Source organism: Balaenoptera physalus (genome assembly GCF_965194825.1).
Source record: "Balaenoptera physalus genome assembly, chromosome: 2".
In the NCBI taxonomy this organism is placed as follows: Eukaryota; Metazoa; Chordata; class Mammalia; order Artiodactyla; family Balaenopteridae; genus Balaenoptera; species Balaenoptera physalus.
Window position 1 is genome coordinate 164,297,782 of NC_138883.1, and position 21,036 is coordinate 164,318,817.

At 35.4% G+C, this 21,036-nt stretch overlaps 1 protein-coding gene across 1 annotated transcript in view; it reads left to right on the plus strand.

The window, feature by feature from the left end:
• Positions 1-21,036, plus strand: part of MALRD1 (MAM and LDL receptor class A domain containing 1) — a 621,227-nt gene that overhangs the window by 166,700 nt on the left and 433,491 nt on the right. The window contains exons 16-19 of the mRNA XM_082449909.1: positions 802-954; positions 1,844-1,949; positions 2,428-2,795; positions 6,406-6,818. Of these exons, the coding sequence (XP_082306035.1) occupies positions 802-954; positions 1,844-1,949; positions 2,428-2,795; positions 6,406-6,818 (1,040 nt within the window). The remainder of the gene's footprint in view (positions 1-801; positions 955-1,843; positions 1,950-2,427; positions 2,796-6,405; positions 6,819-21,036) is intronic.

The following is a 21,036-nucleotide window of genomic DNA, read 5'->3' on the forward strand; positions in this document are numbered from 1 at the left end:
ATGACGTTGGTTAAGTTAAAAACTTCCCTAAACCTTCCTTTCTTCCTCTGTAAAGCAGCAATAATAATACCTTCTCCCAAGAGCTATTGTAAAAGCTAGATTTATATAAAGCCTTCAGTACAGGGTCTATTACATTAGGTATTCACCACATATTAGCTATAATTTGATACTGCTATTATTATAACATCCCATTCTTTCCCTTTCTCTCTCTTTTCTTCTTTTCCTCCTCCAGAATGTATTTGTGTAACTTAACTATTTCTCTTCATATTTACTTGAAAAGTAGGTCAAATTATTCTGCCTTCTGCCAATTAGGTGATGTATTCAATGCTTTGGGAAATAGTAAGCTCTACAAAAATTAGAGGTGAACATTCATATTAAATATAATGGATCTGAATTTTTCAAACATTAAATTTTTTAGAAGTAGCTTTTCAAAATACTTTGTAGGAACAATGCAGTCTTCCAGATGATTTAATAGCAGCAGAGAAACTAACATGAGTGTCAAAATAAATTAGGCAGACCTTGGCAATTCTATAAGCAATGTGGCTGAATGATGCTGTTTCTTAGAATATTTGGAAAATATTCTTAAATTGATAATTTTGCCTTATCAATTTCCATTATGAAAAGCACAATTCTGAGTTTTTGGGAGGATCAGATAGGATCCTTTTTTTCATCAACTGTGGCTTTAATGTACTTAGGGAAGAGTAACAAGGTGATTTCCAAGGGAAGAAGGGTTGTCTACCCTTCTTAAAGTGTGTGATCACCTTGGAGAGCCAACCTAAAAGCTACGTTTTTGTTCTTCAGTTTCCGAATGTGACTTTGAAGCAGATAGCTGTGGTTGGTTTGAAGCAGCTAGTGAGGATGATTTTGACTGGACCTGGAGCTCTAGAAGCAACCTCTCTGCTGATTTTGAGCAACAGGCTCCACCTTGGGATCACACTCGCAACACATCTCAAGGTAAGAAGCATGCACAGTGTCTCTGTACCTACAGACTTTCCCCAGCTTACGGTGGTTTGACCTAATGATATGTCAACTTTATGATGGTGTGAAAGGAGATACGTGTTCAGTGGAAACTGTACTTCACATTTTGAATTTTGACCTTTCCCCGGGCTAGCAATATACTTGTGATACTCTCCCCTGATGCTGGGCAGAGGCAGAGCCACTGCTCCCAGTCAGCCACGCAGTCACCATGGTGGACAGTTGATACACTGACAACCGTTCTGTTTTTCACTTTCAGTACAGCATTCAAAAAATTACATGAGATATTCAACACTTTAGTATAAAATAGGCCCTGAGATGATTTTGCCCAACTGTGGGCTAATGTAAATTTTCTGAGCATGGTTAAGGTAGGCTCGGCTAAGCTGTGATGTTCGGTAGGTCAGGGGTATTAAATGCATTTTGGACTTTGATATTTTCAATTTACGATGGGTTTATCAGACGTAACTTCATCTTAAGTCAAGGAAGATCTGTAGTTCAGTTTACCTTTGCTCGGGTCTGAGAAGAGAAACAGAAGCAGTAAAGTTCTGTGTTACTACAACAAATAGTAGGATAGTTGAATATTGTCGATTATATTTATGTTGTCAACATAGAACCACTCCTTTATGGGTTTTGGAGATAGAATATAGATACATTTTTGGCTGAATTAACTGGAATTACCAGTTGTTTTTGGCATAATTTTGACCTAGCTCTAGATAATAGTTTAATATTTATAAGAGTAAATTTGACTAACAGTCACTTTTGTTGATTTTTAATTGTTGTATAATCTTCAGTGTAGGGTTTACAGACAGATGTCTCATTTTAGAATTTAGTAGATTGAACTTATGGTTTCTTTTCTGTATCCCAATAGGGCACTTTATGTTCATTCTGAAGAAAAGCAACAGCTTATCACAAATTGCTAAACTCCAGAGCCCAACTTTCAGCCAGACAGGACCTGGATGCACACTTTCCTTCTGGTAAATAGTAAAAACAATGGTCAACTACTCTAGCAGCCCGGCAGTTCCAGGCATACTCCTGCATTTACTAGATATTGTAATTTGTCCTGTAATCTGGCTTTGCTTTAAAAATAGCTATTGCATTAGATCCACACAATTAGCATTTTACTTAGGAGCACATTATCAGTATTTGTTGTGTTCTTTCTTAAGATGAAAGGGACTCTCCCTCCAACAATGGATTATAATTTAATTAACACTGCTTCCTGTGTTCTGGACTAAACTCCTTGAGAAAGGTTCATGGGGTCCTGAGAGCCAGAATATGCACCTCGGCAGATAAGCTCTTGCAAATAGGTGGCCACAATTACTGCAATAATAAATAAAGGCATCTATTTTTATAACTCATTTTTAATTGACTGTTAACTGAGTGGAAGAGTCTAAAAGTTAAATATTTAGTCTATTCCATAAATCATTTCCATTTCTTTTGCTTGTTCTCTTTCAGGTTTTATAACTATGGCCTATCAGTGGGAGCAGCTGAGTTACAGCTACACATGGAAAATTCCAGTGACTCCACAGTACTCTGGAGAGTATTATATAACCAGGGCAACCAGTGGTCACAGGCAACTGTTCAGCTTGGACGCCTTACTCAGCCCTTCCATCTGTCACTACATAAAGTCAGCCTTGGCATTTATGATGGGGTCTCGGCTATTGATGATGTCAGATTTGAAAATTGTATTCTCCCACCCCCTTCGAAGAGCTGCAAAGGGCCAGATCATTTCTGGTGTCTACACACTAAGACTTGCATAAAAAAGCTTCAGTTATGTGATCTGGTGGATGATTGTGGTGATTATACTGATGAGGTCAACTGTGGTAAGTACTTTTCTTTCTGGTCCCTCTTACTCATTTTGATGTGGTGATCTTGATTGGTTCACTGTTTTCTAGTCAGTCAAGACAGAGGCCCTAAGCATTGTTCCAAAGTCAATGAATGTTATGTGTGATTAATTAGTCAAGCCATCAGTATTTATTATGTACATTTATGAATTGGATACTAGAGATATAGTGATGAGCACAATTATACAGAGTCCCTGACCTCAGGGAGCTTACAGTCCAATTGAGCAGATAAATATTCACATATTTAAAAAATAAATGTAAAATGACAGTTTTGACAGGAGTTTCAAAGGGGGGTGCTATGGCTTTCTATAATTATGGCATTGGACTTTCTAGAGGTGGTGACTTAGCTGAGATCTGAAAAATAATAAGTAAATGCATGTATGCAAAGCCCTGATAGATGACTGCATGGCAGCTGCAAGATACCCAGTATGGCTGGAGTAAGGCAATAAGGGGAAACAGGATGCAACATAAGGATGGAGATGGAGGCCAGATTAGCAGATCTTTGTGGACCGTCTTAAGGAAGTTTTCCGTCATCTGAAGGTTTTTAAGAAGGAAGGTAATATAATAAAATTGGCAGATTTTAAAATGTCACTGTGGATACAATGTAATGAATGGATTAGAGGAGAGTAGATTCAGGAGATTTACTAGGAGGCCGTTGGCAGTAGTTCCCCGGAGAGGGGTTGGCATCCTGTATCACAGTGACAAGTGGTGGAGATGGATGGACTAAAGTTGGAGAAGGGATATTTAGTAGAGACGTTTAAAAATCTTCTGGCTATAGGGAGCAGAGAGTGAGGTGTCAAAGATAAGCCCCGAGCTTCCCGTTTAAATTACTAAAAAGTTTATCGTACCTGATGATTATGTATGTCTAGCAATTTAATAAACCTGGCTCCTGGTAGTGCCTAGTGCATTTGCTCCTGAACATGAGTCAGAGGCTAAGAGATGTTTTTCTTTTTTAATTACCAACATCAGTCAGAGAAAGTTTGCATCTTTCTTTACCCAGAAATAGCAACAATTCTTTAAATTCAAGTTATGTGCCTATTAAATTGGGAGGCTTACCATAAACCAAAGTAAAGCCATCAAATGCTTGGTACATCATAGGAAACATTACATTGAGAAATTTCCATATAAACCATTGTAGAGAGTTTTGCACATATGTGGTATTTAATAGTCAGGCACATTAAAGTCAGAATTACCATGCAGCTCGTTACACAGCTGATACCTTTAGTGCATATAAATAAAATTGATGATTTTGACAATGGCTGTTATAAGAAGTGTTGCTTGTCCTAAAGTAATTTATTTTTGCAAATTTAGAAAGCCTTTTCATCTTTTTCATGCACTTCAAATCCCACTTCTTAAAAAACGTTGATCTGTTACTGAAAATAAGCAAATTATCCTTCAAACTTCTCAGCATTAACTGAGTAGAAGGGGATTATCAAAATACTTCTTGTGACTAAGTATCAGTGAAAGGAAATAGTAGTGACTGTCAGTTTCTCTCGCAGCCTTCCATCTAGACATAGTAATTTTTTTTAAATGGAGACTTCCTTTTTACTTTTTTTTTTTTTTTTTTTCTTGGCTGCGCCACGTGGCATACAAGATCTCAGTTCCCCGACCAGGGATCGAACCACACCCCCTGCAGTGGAAGTGCATAGTCTTAACCACTGGACCGCCAGGGAAGTCCCTAGACATAGTAACTTATTAACATAGAATGCGTTAGACATCCAGAAATTGATGCTCTATTTTCTAAAGTATGTTTAGAACGTGGTCTTTCATTTAAGGGTGGAGCCACGTGCCTTCCCTTTTGAAATAAAAATTGAGCATGCAGTCAGTATGAAGACAGGCAATGTAAAAATCTGTTGGCTTTAGTGCCAGTTTTATGTCAAAAACCTCAGTAGCTTGACATCCCCCTTCCTCTGCACAACCCAAGACTGACACCTGCAGGGGACCTGTGGGGTCCAGTTCACGTCCCAGCTGCGTTGATTAGTCACAAGTGAGGAAACATCAAAAGAAAGCTCATCTCCCATTTGCCATTTACTCACCTGATTCCCTTCATTAGGTCTAAGCTCCTGTTCTGTGGTTTTCAGAGACAGATGATTTGTTCTTGCCTGGCTGCATTTATTCACATATCCTTTTATTTATTGTTTCAGAATATTTGTTCACTTTGGTGCCAAGTGCTGTTATAAGATGAATGGTTAAAGGCCAGCTGACGTTTGTCTTTCAAAAATATTAACTTATGTAAATGAAGCTAAAATGTGGAACTCCTCCTTAATTTAAAATCCTGTCCCTTCTGCCCAAATACTGTGAAATGTATTTGTATACATATGTATACAAATACAGTATTTGTATATTCTATCCCATTTATTCTAAACAAGTACTTGGTGTTGACAAAATCATCACATCTTGAAAAATGCATACGTTCCTATATCCTACAAATGTGGGTAGAGTATTCAGTTGATAAGGGACTGGTCAATTCTTTAAAAGTGCTTTGAATTCTTCTACTGACTGAAGGGAGTTAGAGGTTTAAAAGCACCAGCTCAAAGGAGCCACAATCCAGTGAGAAGAAAAGATTACCACTGAGGAGACACAGCTAAGAACTGGCAAAACAGGCATAATAATAAGCATAAATAGAGATAGAGAGAGGGGTGAGATGTTTAGGGCACGTTGGTAAATTGGTGCATGCCAAGGGGAAAGGTAGTTGGGGACGAACAGGCAGTTATTTTAATCTGGGAAGAGTGAAGCTTGAAAGATAGAGAAGTTTAGATTTAAGCTGGGATTAAATGAGTCAATATTAAATGATTCTCAATGGAGAAAAAAATAAACTACCATTTAAAAGATGGTCATTCTTTTACAAGTGTGGAGGAATGCTTGAAACTGGGGCGGGATGGAACCAGAGAGAAGAATTTGATTTCACAGTGAGGTCTGGAGAATACCTGCATCAGAATCATCTTGGGTGCTTGTTTAAAATATGGATTCTTGGGCTTCACTCCATACCTAACATAGTAGTATTTGTGCAGGACTTTACCATGGAGTAAGCAATTTTACCATGCACCCCAGGGGATTCTGAAAGATAGAGATCTGTTAAATTATGACTCTTGTTAGCCCTGCATGTTAGAATCACCAAGTGAGCTAGTAAAGTATCCTGATGTTTGGCTACACCATTTGAACTACTTAAATCAACATGTCTGGAGGTGAATTCTGAGCTTTATTGTTATTTTTTTTTAATGTTCACTGGTGATTGGAACATTCAGCTAAAGTTGAAATCCACTGAGCCAGAAGTTTGTTGCAGCAAGCCAGCCATGGGGTAGTGATCATTTGCATAGAGTTATGGTAATAACAGTGGGCAAGAGATGGGTAGAAAAGGCATTTGGGAAATAATGGCCAAAGTAATTCCACCTTCTGGCTATAAAATATTATTATTTGATGTATTATCTAGGATTTAGTTACTCTTTTAAACATTTTGCTTTAATGTTGCATTAAAAAAATTAAAGTGGTTTACCTTGGCAGGAGCAAAGTATCAACTATTGATAGTATTCCCATTCATAGTTATTTTCGTCCTTGATTATCTTTTGATTTTATTTCATGCCAATTTCAGTACCTGAACTTCAATGTGACTTTGAAAATGGAATTTGTAACTGGGAACAAGATACAGAAGATGACTTTGATTGGACCTGGAACCAGGGTCCAACGTCAACACTTAATACAGGGCCGATGAAGGATAATACTTTGGGCACAGCTAAAGGACACTATCTCTATATAGAATCTTCTGAACCACAAGTTTTCCAACACCGAGCTGCTTTACTCAGCCCGATCCTTAATGCCACTGATGTAGAGGGCTGCACCTTCCGCTTTTATTACCACATGTTCGGAAAGCACATTTACAAGCTGGCCATCTACCAGCGAATCTGGAACAACACAAGAGGACAGCTGCTATGGCAGATATTTGGGAATCAAGGCAACATTTGGATAAGGAAACACCTCAACATTTTCAGCAGGAGGCCTTTTCAGGTATGGATAATGGGCTTCACAAGATGTATTGGAAATGCGTCAGGATGTGTAAGGAATATGAAAGATCACTATATTCTTGAATTAAAAGTAAGTGAAATTTGATCAGTTACTTTGACACACATTTGTCATTTAATTAAGGGTGTACCAAAGCTCGTTAGGCTGCTTTCCTCCTTGACTACCCACAATAATGTGTGATTAAAGTCTCCAAAGCTGGACACATGGCATTGGACACAGCTGCAGGTTCCTCCAGTTTTAAGTAATTGTTGTGCTGAAATGAAAAACTTGGAGGAAAAGAGTTTCACACAATCTTTTGTCTTCTGCAAAAAGTTCAGACTCTCAAATTTGTTATTTTGAATCTATCATTTGACTTTTTCACATTTTCGTAGGTAAGCAAAAAACATCCAGGAAGAGTGCAGGCTTTGTTGGAAAAGCTATTCTGGGGCAGAACCAGAATCTAGGTTTCGTACTCCTGGTGGAATATTCTTTACTCTAAATCTTACCTACCTTCTCCTGAAAGTCAGACTTGCAATAGAAAGTTCAAATGCTTATGTGGCTTTTACAGTTTTGTGAAGGACTTTTGCATATATTATCTATTTGATTCAGCAATTCCTTGAAGTGGGTAAGTCAGAGATCCTTTTTGCCAATTTTATAGATATAAAGGAAAAAACTCAGGTTGTTGTTTACCCCTGGCCAAATAGATGATAAGCAGGAAAGCAAGGACTTGGACCCACAAGTGTCTAGTTAATTCATGTTCTTTCTGCTTCCAATATATCATACAGCCTGTAACATGTAGGAGCGTTGAATATTGTTTTCTCCTTTTGGCCAAATAGATCTACGTATGATATATTGGAAGAAACTTCTTACCTTTACTGGCTAAACTTTTTTTTTTTTTTTTTTTTTTTTTTTTACATATACCCAACTTCTCAGTTATCCTAATTGAAAGCACTGTCTTTATCTGAATGTCTTGAGTTAACAGTTTTGTAGCCAAGAACTTAGCTCCAGGCCAGCTGGTACATCAGTGCCATCATGGATGTACATTGTACGTGCTCAGTAGAGAACACATTGGGATTGGTGATTTGTCCAGATAGACGTAAGCTGAAATCATGAGAACTAATCTGCCATGTGCAGAGTGATATCTTGCAGTTCAGCCCCGATGGTAAGATGCATGTAATCGTGTGAAATGAAATTGAAGCGGGATCTTTGACTTTTATTTAATAATGGCTTATCCACTTCAAATTAATTCTTAGTCTAATCAGGTCAATTGTAATTTGGGCTTAACTAGTATTTAATGGATAAACTCTACTTATGATATTTAGTCGAGCATTGGTTTCCAGAAGAAAATCAGCTTGACACGGGAACAGCTTCAGAGTCAGTTGACCATGGAACTAACCAAGGAATCCTTTGGTTGTGAATCTAAAACATAAATATTGAGGTTTGAAACCCATCCTGGCTTACACAGAATGCTCTATTTGATTTTATCCAAGGGTTCTTTTTTTTTTTTTCAATGAATTTTAGATATGAAAAGGTGAAATCAGAGATTTTGCATGCTGTGTAGATGATTTGTTTAAGATAGTAAGGACTGGGTCCAGTTTAAGCAACAGGATGTGTTTGTTCATTGGGAAATGGATATACGTAGCTTCTGTTCCAGCGAGCAAGAGCAACAACAACCAACGTTTTCATTAACTGTGATCCTGCAGGTGAAATTACCTGGTATCATGCCCAGCAGATAACAGGTACTCATTAAATATTTGTTTAAAAGAAAAATTCAAAGATTTTTCAGGATCATTCATTTAAAATGAAATACATAGGATAGGACCAGATTGTACATGCAGGTATAGGAACTGTTTGGCTTATTAATGTCAGTTGAAATAATCAGCCACTGCTTTTATGTGTGGCATGGTCAGCACGTCATTGCATATAAAACTTCAGGTCAAACTTCTAATTTTTATTATGAGCTTTACTGAGATATAATTGACGTATTATAAACTATACATATTGAAAGTTTTGAAACCATCACCACAATCGAGATAATTCAAATATAAATGTACTGCATTTCTAAAACTTTCCTGATATCCCTTCGTAATAACTCCTTCTGGCCCTCACTTCCATCCCTGATAACCACTGAACTTCCTCTCAGTATACATTAACGTACACTTCCCAAACTTTTATACTATAAGTGAAATAGTACAGTATATACGTTTTTTCTGATGTATTTCATTCAGTATAATTATCTTGAGATTCATTCTTATTACAGAATATATCAATACTTCATTTTCTATTGCTGAATAGTATTCCATTATATGGATACAGCACAGCTTCTCCATTTACCTATTGATCAAAATATGGGTTGCTTGTAGTTTGGGCTATTATAAATAAATCTGCTGTGAATATTTGTGTGTAAGTATTTATATGAACATCTGCTTTCATTTCTCTTGGGTAAATACCCAGGAGCGGAATGGCTGGATCATATAGAAGGAGTATGTTTAAGTTTTTAAGAAACTCTTCCACTGTTTTTCAAAGTATACCATTTTTTTTTTAACGTCTTTATTAGAGTATAATTGCTTTACAATGGTGTGTTAGTTTCTGCTTTATAACAAAGTGAATCAGTTATACATATACATATGTCCCCATATCTCTTCCCTCTTGCATCTCCCTCCCTCCCACCCTCCCTATCCCACCCCTCTAGGTGGTCACAACAAAGTTATACCATTTTTGATTCCCAGCAAAATATGAGAGTTCCAGTTCCTCCACATCCTAGTTAATACTTGCTATTATCAGTCTTCTTAATTTTAACCATTCCAAGCATACAGTGGTTATCTCATTGTGGTATTGATTGCATTGGCCTAAGCATTAATTATGTTGAGCGTATTTTTATGTGCTTATTTGCCAAATGAATGTCTAGTTTCAATTGTCTGTTCAAATCTTTTGCCCTCTTTTTAAATTGGGGTTTTTTGTTTTCTTATTATTGAATTGTGAGCTTTTAAAATAGTTTCAGGATGCAAACCTTTTATCAGTTATATATGAATTACAAGTATTTTCTCCTAGTTTGTAGCTTGTCCTTTCATTCTTTTAAGAGATTTTTTTGAAGAGCATATTCTTTTGAATTTTGGTGAAGTCCAACTTACCAATATGTTATCCTATGTATCCAGCTTTTGGGTTGTATCTAAGAAAGCTTTAACTAACTCAGAGTCCCCAGAACTTTCTCCTCCTCTCTCTCCTCTCCTTTAGAAACATCAATTACACATAAATTAAGCTGCTCAAAGTTGTCTCACATTAACAAAATGAAGACTAAAAGTTATACAGTCATCTCAATACTTGCAGATAGAGCATTTGACAAAATTCAGCAATTTTTTTCTTATTAAAAATCTCTCAACAAATTAGGTACAGAAGGAATATACTTCAACATAATAAATATGGTAGGTCCACAGATAACATTAACTAAGTCATGAAAAGCTGAAAGCTTTTCTTCTAAAATCAGAAACAAGACAATGAGAGGCTCACTCTCACCATTTCTATACAAGGTAGTACTGGAAGTCCTAGCCAGAGGAATTAGGCAATAAAAATAAATAAAATGCATCCAAATCAGGAATGAAGTAGTAAAACTGTCTATGTTTGCAGATGACATGATCTTGTATATAGAAACCTCTAAACACTCCACCAAAGAACTTTTAGAACTAATCAATGAATTCAATATAGTTGTATGATAGTAACTCAACATACAAAAATTAGTTTCATTTCTATGCAAACAGTGAATGATCTGAAAACAAAATTAAGAAAACAATCCCATTTACAATATCACCAAAAAGAATAACATATTTAGGAATAAATTTAACCAAAGAGGTGAAAGATCTGTACACTGAGGACTATAAGACATTATTGAAAGAATTTGTAAGACTAGTAAATTGATAGATGTCCTATTTTCATGATTTGGAAGCATTAATATTGTTAAAGTATTCATACTACCCAAAGGGATCTATAGATTCAGTGCAATCTCTCTTGACATTCACTTTTTATGGAATTAGGAAAACAATGCTAAAATTTGTACAGAATCCCAAAAGACCCTGAATAGTCAAAGCAATCTTGAGAAAGAGGAACAAAGCTGGAGTCATCACTGTTCCTGATTTCAAACTGTAGTACACAGTACTTATATTCAAAACATTTTGTTTCTGGCTTAAAAACATACACATAGAGAACCCAGAATAGAGAACCTAGAAGTGGACCCAAACATATAGTCAACTAATCTTTTCGAAGGGTTGCAAGAACACATGGGGAAAGGATAGTCTCTCTTTAGTAAATGGTACTGGGAAACCGGAAAAATATAATATTATCTTGAATGTTTTGATTTTCAAATTCAATATGTAACAACTCAAAGATTAATAAATCCAGTGATTCCTTGAGTAAACTGTTTTTCCAATAAGATCACAATTTAGTAAACTAATAATTTTGACTCTCCAAATGCTACCCTGGTGGTCTGAAAAATGTGTTTATTTATGGAGAATGATAGATTGATTCCAAAAGGCTAATTTTCAAAATATATGAATGTTGTGAAATTGTACCTATTTTCCCTACATGTTTCCTAAATATATTTTAGAGGACACTTCCAGATTTCCATAATACAGAAAAAAAAATTATGCTGTAATAGCCTTATGTAGGAGAATAATGGCATGGAAGCTACCTAAATGTCCATCGACAGATGAATGAATAAAGAAGATGGGAGATATATATATATATATATATATATATATATATAAAGTGGGATATTAGCCATAAAAAAGAATGAAATAATGCTATTTGCAGCAACATGGATGGACCTAGAAGTTGTCATACTAAGTGAAGTAAGCCAGAGGGAGACAAATATACTGCTTATATGTGGTATCTAAAAAAAGAAGATACAAATGAACTTATATACAAAACAGAAATAGACCCACAGACATAGAAAACAAACTTATGGTTACCAAAGGGGAAAGGGGGGGTAAATTAGGAATTGGGATTAACATATGCACACTACTATATGTAAAATAGATAACTAGCAAGGACCTACTGTATAACACAGGAAACTATACCCAATATTTTATAATAACCTATAAGTGAAAAGAGTCTGGAAAAGAATATATATACACATATTTATATGTATAACTGAATCACTTTGCTGTACAACTGAAACTAACACAACATTACAAATCAACTATACTTCAATTCAAAAAAAAAAAAAAAAAAACAGACTTCCTTCAGTTTTTTAAAACATTGTTTAGAATTTCTTAGAACTCCCTGCTAATTCATTTCCCCAGCATGCATTTTGGATAGGAGGCATCTCTCTTTTTTCTGAGTTTATACCATCAGCAGGAAATTTCCGTGAAAAATCAATGCATCAGAACTTGTTAATAGAGCACCCTATCTGCAGGGTCATATTCGCATGTCAGCAAGGAAAAATACTTGAGCCATGCTCAGTTGTAGAGGTTGCTGAATGAAAATGAGAAAGAAGGGACACTTTATTACAACTATTTTGAAGAAAACTCAAATGATAGCTTCTAAAGAGGTTTCAACTCTTATAATACTGATCATTCTCCTGCCCTGCTGAAAGGACAATTTCTAACAAAGGGAACAGAATGAGATTCTTCACCATTTCTGCTCTCACCTACACATCACATTTTTACTTACACTTAAATGAGGGTCTAGGTACATAATGAGAAGTAACTGTTTCACACAAATACCTATTATCTGATGTTTTCAGCAGCCTTTATTGGTGGTGCACCGTATCAGAATCATAAAATACTCCATTTTGAATTATTTAACAATAAAATCAGCTCAAGCACTTTCTCACTGAGTATTTGACTGAGTTGTACTCTTGAACCTCCAATATTAAGAATTTATTACTTCACGGGGTTTTCCCATCCTACCTTTGGACACACTAACAGAAAATATTTTCTTATTCAGAATTGAAATCTGTCTCCCTTTTGCTTTTCTCTTGGAGGATTGAGTTTCTTGGCATGGATTCAGTATCAGCAGCAGTCACTGATAAGTACTGCAAAAAACCTTGTTTAATGCAACTTATTAATTCTTTGGCACCACAGGAACCAGTATTTACAAGCTTCTGCTTACTTTTCCCTGACATGACCTCGTTTCCTGAAGTATATCTTTGTGTATGAGGTAGGCCCAAGGAGAGGACATGGGCTTTCAAAGAAAATATTCTTTGGCCAGACCTCTTAACGCCACAGAACTTTCTGACTAAATCTGAAAGAATTGTGTAGTGTTCTGGTAACATCCTTCAGTAATAAAGAAAAAGAGATTTTTTCCCTGATGGATTTTGTGAAAAGATTTTAAAAATCTTATTCATAATCATAATTTACTTTTTCATATGTGGGATATATCTTTAAATCCTAGGTGATGCATCATTTTTCAGTACTTCTAGGGAAAATGTTTCATAAGTTATGTTGCAAATAAAATAGGACCATATTTAATAATGTTAAGTTGATCCCACTTTTTTGCGAAATTATATACAGAAATGCTAAAAGTATAAATTATTTATGCAGCCTCATATAACATTTGTCTTCCAAGTGTGTAGAGTTTGCTAGAATTTGCATTGAAGGGTTTTGAATAGAATCTGCTGGCTTGAAGCCTGTGTAAGCAACACTCATAGATCTGTTGCTTACTGAACAGCATACTAAATCTTACTTTACAATCTTAAGTTTCTCATGGGCTAAGTTCTTCCACTGAATTCAAATATAACCACAGCTTTGTGTGTCAGCTCTTCATCACATCCTGATACAAAGTGATGAGCTTGGTTTCTGGTGTGAAGAATGTGTGAGTAGAGAAGGGAAGAAAAGTTTAGGTAGAGAGTATTACAAGAATGCAAGGTTCAGAAAGCAAGTCTAATTTCTTAATAAATCCATTATTTAAATCCTACTCATTATGACTTATGTAATACTAAATGGCATCTAATATTTTTGACCCTCCAAAATTACAGTAGAGTATTAATATGGGTCATTAAACATTGGAAATATACTTTATATATATTATTAATATATATTATATACTGTGGGTCATTTAGAAAGTGATAGAAATTAATACATGCTATAGTAGTATCCAAAATATTTATATAATCCATGCTGAAAAGAAACAGAGAAAGAGAAAGACAGACTTGGGTTGTTGGGTTTAACTTTTTAAAATTGCTGATGGGTTGGTAAAAAAAAAAAAAAAAAAAGTTAGAAAAATAGTAATTATGAATGTTTTAATTCCAGTGTGTCTTATCCCTTTTCAGTCTGTGGCCTATTTGAAACTTCATGTAACTATGCTTTGGTTTGCTTTTGTCTCTGGTTTGGTTTCTTTTTGTCCCTGGTGTTGCATATATGAGCCATTTGGGTCCTTTCTACTCATGCATACTTCCAATTCCAAATCCTTTTACCCTCCCTTCTGGCTAGAGTGGTAAAATGGAGTGAGAAAACATAGACAGTGTGTGTGTGTGTGGGGGGGGGGGGGTGTCGCTGTGTCTGATTTTGCAAATTTTGCCATAACGAGGCTGTACAGCTGAGGGGCTCTGAATGCAGTTGAAATCTCAGTTGTGAGGTTTATTTGCCATTTTGGAATTTGCGTAAAAGTGCTGGCTATGCTAACAGCTGCCATGCTGGTCTCTTTTCGAGAAAGTTTTAAACAACACTTGTGTGAAGCTGCAATATGAGGAAAAGTGCATTAGATTATCAGGGCAGAATTACTTTGCTAAAAACTATTCTCTAGGTAGCATACGGGATATGTGTCTTCTTATTCAGTGTCTGTGTATTAATCTGGATAAAGAAAAGCAATAGTTTATTCCCCTCTGATGTATCGTTCACCCTCTAGGAATAAACTCTATGAAATGTCTTTCAAATGTGATTTTCTCTGCTGATACAAACTTATTTTAATCATGTGTAACATTTCAAATTTGCCTTTTCTTTGCAAGTGTTTTCTTTTTTTGATTTTTTTTAACAGTATAACATATTGAACCAAATAGTTTTGCTTGCTTATATTAATGACACATGATTTTGGCTTTTATCTTCAGTAGAACATCAATGTGTCAGTGTTCGCCAAGAAAAAGGTATGGGACCTGTTTGTAATTCTTTGTCAGGTGATTGCTTTATCTTGATTTATGCCTTTAAACTTTTTCGCATTCAGCAGAAAATATTGTGTTGCTATCTGTGAGAACAAAGCGATATATACCAATTTATGCTCTGAGTGCAGCCTCCTTCCAGAATTGTTTATAGAATGTATCAACTCACAACAGATTAGGGACACAATGCCTTCTTCCTTCTTAAACATGTCAGATTGATGATTTTGGTTCAATCCAAATTTTTATATTAAAATTTTTAGTAAAGTGTTCCTTTATAAGATAAAAGGAGATTGTAGGTGATTATTATTCTAGTGCTTCCCAGAATTTCAGTGTCTAAAAGAAACTGTGTTCTTGGTCTTCGCAAAATTACCCCCTCTTTTATCAGGCTTGCCGTTTTTAACTGCTCTAGGACGTGTATGGAAATTATTTTCAAAACAGCATTGTCAACTATGGCCAAACTGAAATCTGATTATAAACTTTTGAAAGCTAATTTCTTGAAATAAAATTCAAGAAATCATCTTCCAAGTAACATTTTTTTTTTTTACCCAAACACCCATTCTAGTTTGCTTTGTCATGTCATTATTTGTGTTGGAAACACAATATTTCATTGTTACCATCTTGAACATTTTATTGAACTTAAAAATGATTAGGCCCATTTTGCTCTTGTGTAGAAGATGTTCTTTACATTTTATGATATAAAGCCTTCTGCCAAGGGGAGAAAAAAAAAACATGAATAAATGTAATTCTTAAAAACGTTTAAGGTTAAAGATGTTTACTGATCCCTGAACCAGTCTCCAGGAGGATTAAGCGTGGAGAATGAAGATGGAGAAAAATTGTAAAAATGGTGAAAAATAGAAGTCAGGCCCCATAATCCCAAACTTATGATCTATTGGGGAATTCTGTGAAGTACCTAAAGCCTTTACACTGAATATCTGACAAAGGACTTTTTTCTTCCCAATTTCTCTGCGAGTTGCTATCTATGGAAATTTTATTTGCATTTGGAAACTTTGAAATTTTCAGGACATTTGAGAGGTTTGTAAGACTACTTTATGATATTTGAAATGAGGACTATTCTGGAAAATCTGGAATGTGTGTCCTTGTATATAAATACATCCTTATCAGGTATAGGCTATTTGCATACTTCTGTGTCTCCATGCACATATGTATATGGGCAAATGCATATAAATATATTTTCTATTATTAGCAGGATTACTGTGGTTTTCATTTGTTTGTATCATAAGTATGATCATCCTTTTAACTGCAGGGCTCCGATTATTGCTTCAATCAGTACAGAGCAGTCCTTTGCCCACTGTGTTCCTGGCTGGAACTTCATCTTAATTATAACACAGTCAAAAGCAATTAAAATATACTAGGAAGTGTCAAAAAAGCTAGGGAGCACCCAGGCTCTATCTTAGGATAAGGCTGTATTTTTCTTTATCAAATACGTTGTGTAACTACTTGTTTTGACCTCCAAGACTCTATTGCCTCTCCTATGTTGTTGTCCCTGACTTTCGGATCTTTGATTTGATTACATTCTAAGATTTATTCTTGCTACTTTCTTGGCTTCTCTGCTCTCATAGGTAGTGACAGCTTCCTCTATAACTCTTGGCATTATCTTTGCTCAGATAACTGCTAATGATCAAGGTAGGTGTATTATGTGTCATTCTATCTAAGTCAACTTTATGCATTTGGAACTACAATTCCTAGTGTTATTCTTACATTGCAAATTATAGTGCTATACTGCTGCCACAATTTATGCAGTGTTGGAGAACTTTACATCGACTTTGAACTACTGTTTGGTGTAAAATATGAGTTAATTTTAGTTTGTGTTTTCAGTAGCTCAGATTTAAGTGGTATTTTTGGTACAATAAATTTAACTTTTACTCATTTGTCTTTTGCTGCATTTTGCATTTGTTTTCATGGCCCATTAGTTTCCATCACAGTGATAGCCAAGTTGATAAGTCATCCTTATAAGCAGCCTTGCTTCCTTCCATGTCTCGCTCTCCTCATTCTTTCTTCCTGAGTTAACTTCTCAAAATATGTACTTTCAGTATTTAACCTTATATTAGGTAAAATACATTGATATTCTATTTATATCTCCAAATCCTAGACTCCTGCCTCTAAAACCACCAAAAGCACATAAAATGGAAGGTTACTATATAGAAAATTTGGCTTTACAGATTAAGCTATAATTTTCCAAAATACTTAAAAATCTTGTCACGGTTATGCTTTTCATTTTTGTAAGCTTCACCTAAAAACAGGGCTCACCCAAGGTTATACCTAAGAGTAGAGTACATAAAATATATTTTGCATTTCAAAAGTTTATCTAAGACGTTTAAAATTGAGAGCATCTACAAATATTCCTAACACATTTTTTTTCCGGTTTTGGATCTAAATTGAACACAAAACTTTTTAACTTTGATAGAAAGGAAATAAGGTTTCTAAAAACGGCAAGTTCAAAACAGTTTAGCCTAAATTATTCAGGATTAAGTGATTTAAGATATTTTTATATTTTTAAATTATTTACTTAAAAAATGAAAGGCTGTGAAAGAACCTTTCAATTGTTATTGATTCTGACAGTCAAAACAGTTTTAATCTATACCGGGGGTTTGCAGACTTTTCTCGTCAAGAGCGAGGTAGTAAATATTTTAGGCACCGTGAGCCATAGGGTTGCTCTGTGACTACTCAATGGAGTCATGGTAGAATGAAGGCAACTTAGAGACTTAAAAACAAATTGAGAGTAAAAAAATTGGTATGGCTGTGTTCCAATTGAGAAAACAAACTTTTTTTTTTTATGAAGCTTCCAATTAAAGAAAAAAAAACTTTATGACTTTGTTGAACCCCGATCTTTACAATATGCCACTATGGATTCCACAAGATCATTATATTCTTTCAATATTATAATAGAAATAGGATTATTGTTGTTGTTGATCTTAGAAATTGTGTCATCCTTAGACATGATTCTTTGTTTTGTTTCTGTTTTTCTCATGTTGCCTCATTACCAATTACCAGTTTGAACATAACTTTTGAATATTTCCAAGCATTATGATTTGTTTACGTTTGTTTAAAAGACTGCATAATTAGACAACACTTTCAGGCCTTTTTTCTCTTACCCTGTAGACAGATCACACTGATTATTAACTGAAAGGTATATGGGGAATTGTATCAATTCTTCCCAATCATCTAGGTTTAGGAATACATACTAAAAACAAGCTTGGAAAACAAACGGTCTTCTGCCGACTCAGAAGGCTAGGATGTGAAGTAATGGTTTTCTGATGAGGTGAAAACAAAATATATGTTTTCCGAAGCCTTAATAGAAGAGGCTGAAAAGAAGTCACTAACACAAGGATGGAGGAGATGCAAAAGAGCATGAAAGTGAGGGTTTGACAGGGCAACCTTATTTTTAACTCTCAGATTCTTATGAATTATATGGAAGTGAATGTCCTATCCTTAAATTACGCCAAAGGAAACACTTTTAATAATCTGTATGGTATGACTTTCCATTCTCCTACCTAACACTGTGTCCTAAACTGTCTAGTTTTTAAAGAATAGTCTCTTTAACCCAAGGTTTAAGATGTTAGGTGATATTGATTTTTGTATTACCACATCACACCATGCCGTTTGTATGCATGATTTACTACATTTATTCCTCCATTCACTGCTTCCTCAGGTGTCTTACCTTCCCTTGCTTACTTAGATAATTTTATGTAAAATTAATTTTTAAGAGATTAGTGAGAGGTGAAACTTTGGTTTCCATGGGATTCAAAATTAGGAGGGCTTCAGGGCTCATGACTTTTGTTTTTAAAGGCCGTTGCTTACTTGCATTTTCTACAGAACCAGCAGATATGTCAACGTGCAATTCAGAAAGCAAACTGTTTTATATGTATATTTAGATTTTAGATTTACTTTGAGACTTAATTATTGCAAAGTTCATCTACCTACCAGAAAAAATGTAGACGAATGGTTTTGTGTCTTGGTCTCTTTAACACCTGTTGAAAACATTGTGGCCTTGGGTGTGAGTTAAGAACAAAGACAGCTGTCCCTGTCCTGTGGACGCCTGTCTGTACCTCCTGCAGAGGCCCCATTGAACCAGGACAATGAGGACGGGGCAGTGAGGATGGTATCTCAACTGATGTTCATTGCATTAGGGTAACTGTTGATTTCTATCCGTGAACTTGCAGCATTGCCCAGCATACCTCTTAAAATCCTGGAGATGAGAAGCAGGTTTAAATGAAGTCTGTACTAAGTGGCTTGCATATTGTGCTAGTTTTAATTTTGTTTCAACATTGAAATATTACCGTTAAAGGAGGCTCATATTCTGCATAAGCCTGAGTGCTGAGAGCTCACTGTGAGATGCAGTATTATTTTTAGGTATAGCAGAGGTGATGGTAGACACCTAGAGGAATAGATTCTTAGGAAGTAGAAAGAGGGGGCTTATCAAAATTGAAAATAATTTTCTCTCAAGGCTTTAGTTGATATACAGGAGGCTACAAGATAAAACTAAAGATCTCCAGAGTTTAGGAAAAAGACAGCAAACTTTTCCTTTTGAGAAACAAATCTGTGCGTAATGTACATTCTCCTGGTAGCACTGAGTAGACAGAATCTGGTTTAAGAGGCATTCATACACTATGTCTTATCTCAGTTATTAGGTAGAATACTTTTTATCTCTAAGGCGTGTGTGTGTGCGTAAAGTGTCTAAGTTATCTAGCAAGGGATTTTATTTCTCTAGGAATCCACTTTATCCTTTCAAACACAGCATTAGGATTAGATTAGTAGTTCTCAAATGTTCCTAATTACCAGAACCATCTGGAGCATTTAAAAAAAAAATACAGATTCTCAATCTTTACATGTACCATATCAGAAGCCCCAGAGGAGAGTCCTAAGAACCTGCATTTTTAATAAAAACCCTTGGTGATTCTGATGGTAAGACAAGTTTAGGAAATATTAAATGATATCTAAATTAGGTGTCACAGTTATTTAATTTATTTTAAAAATAATTTATTATTTATATTTATTGATTTTATATTTATTTATGAATTTATTTTAAAAATACCTGAAGATGTACTCTAAGTGTGACTATGCATTCAAGCTTATCTCTTAAATGGCATCAAGAGGCCTATTTTCTCTCTTAAACTGTATTTAAAAACACCAACTTAAATGTAGTTAATAGAAGATAGCTGAATTATAATAAATTATGATGTTTTACACTTCTAGCACAAGCTTTGCTTACTGGTGAAGATTTTATCTGTTTTTAATTCTGCCAAAGGACATTCTCCCTTTCTATCTGATAGACAACTGACTGTGTTAGCTTGCTGATACTGTCTCTTCAGAGTATTCCACACTGCCTTCCCTCTACTGTCTATTCACCAAACATGCTTCTGATCTTGATTTTGTTCAAGATTTCCTCTCCTGATGACCTTAATTTGATTACCTTAATTTGCTGACCAGCTGGCATAGGTAGTCAGACACATTTCTAGTTATGTTTTTATTTTCCATTAATAAATTGGCATTTTTAGTTTATTTTCAGTTTCTGGAGAAACTGCCTGGGTCACTGAAGACCAGACCCAGGGTGACTGTGTCAGGAAGCAGACACTGAGAGAAGGCTGGCTTGAGACACTAGTGCATGTTTTCTTCTGCAGAATGGCTCGGTATGAAGGAGAAAACCCCGGATGGAAATTGATCTGGGATTTCTGACCCAGTGCCCTAGAGTCAGTTCTGGTTTGAGGCACTGCTGGAGACTAACTCATCCTCTTAAAAAGAAACCTGGGGACAGAGACTGGACACCAGAGGGCAAGAACGAAAAAGACTTAGGCTTAACTCCTCCTGTCAGATGTAGACGAGGTGACTGAGTGTGAATATCTTCCTCAGGCAGAACTGGGAAGAAAGCTGTCCTGCTGAGCCATCAGAGTGCAAAGAGAGAGCTTTTGAGAATAAGTTCCCTGTGTTCAAGGGGAAGTGATACACTAATTTGTCAGAAATTGATATTTGATTTTTATTTTTGTTTGTACAAAAAATGCAATGCTTTATGAGTTTAGAAAAAAAAGTTAGTGAGCAAAATCATCAGAAGTGAGGGATGTTCTCTATCACTTAGTTTAATATGAAGATGTGGCTTTGTATCAATCATGTGTTTGTTTTTGT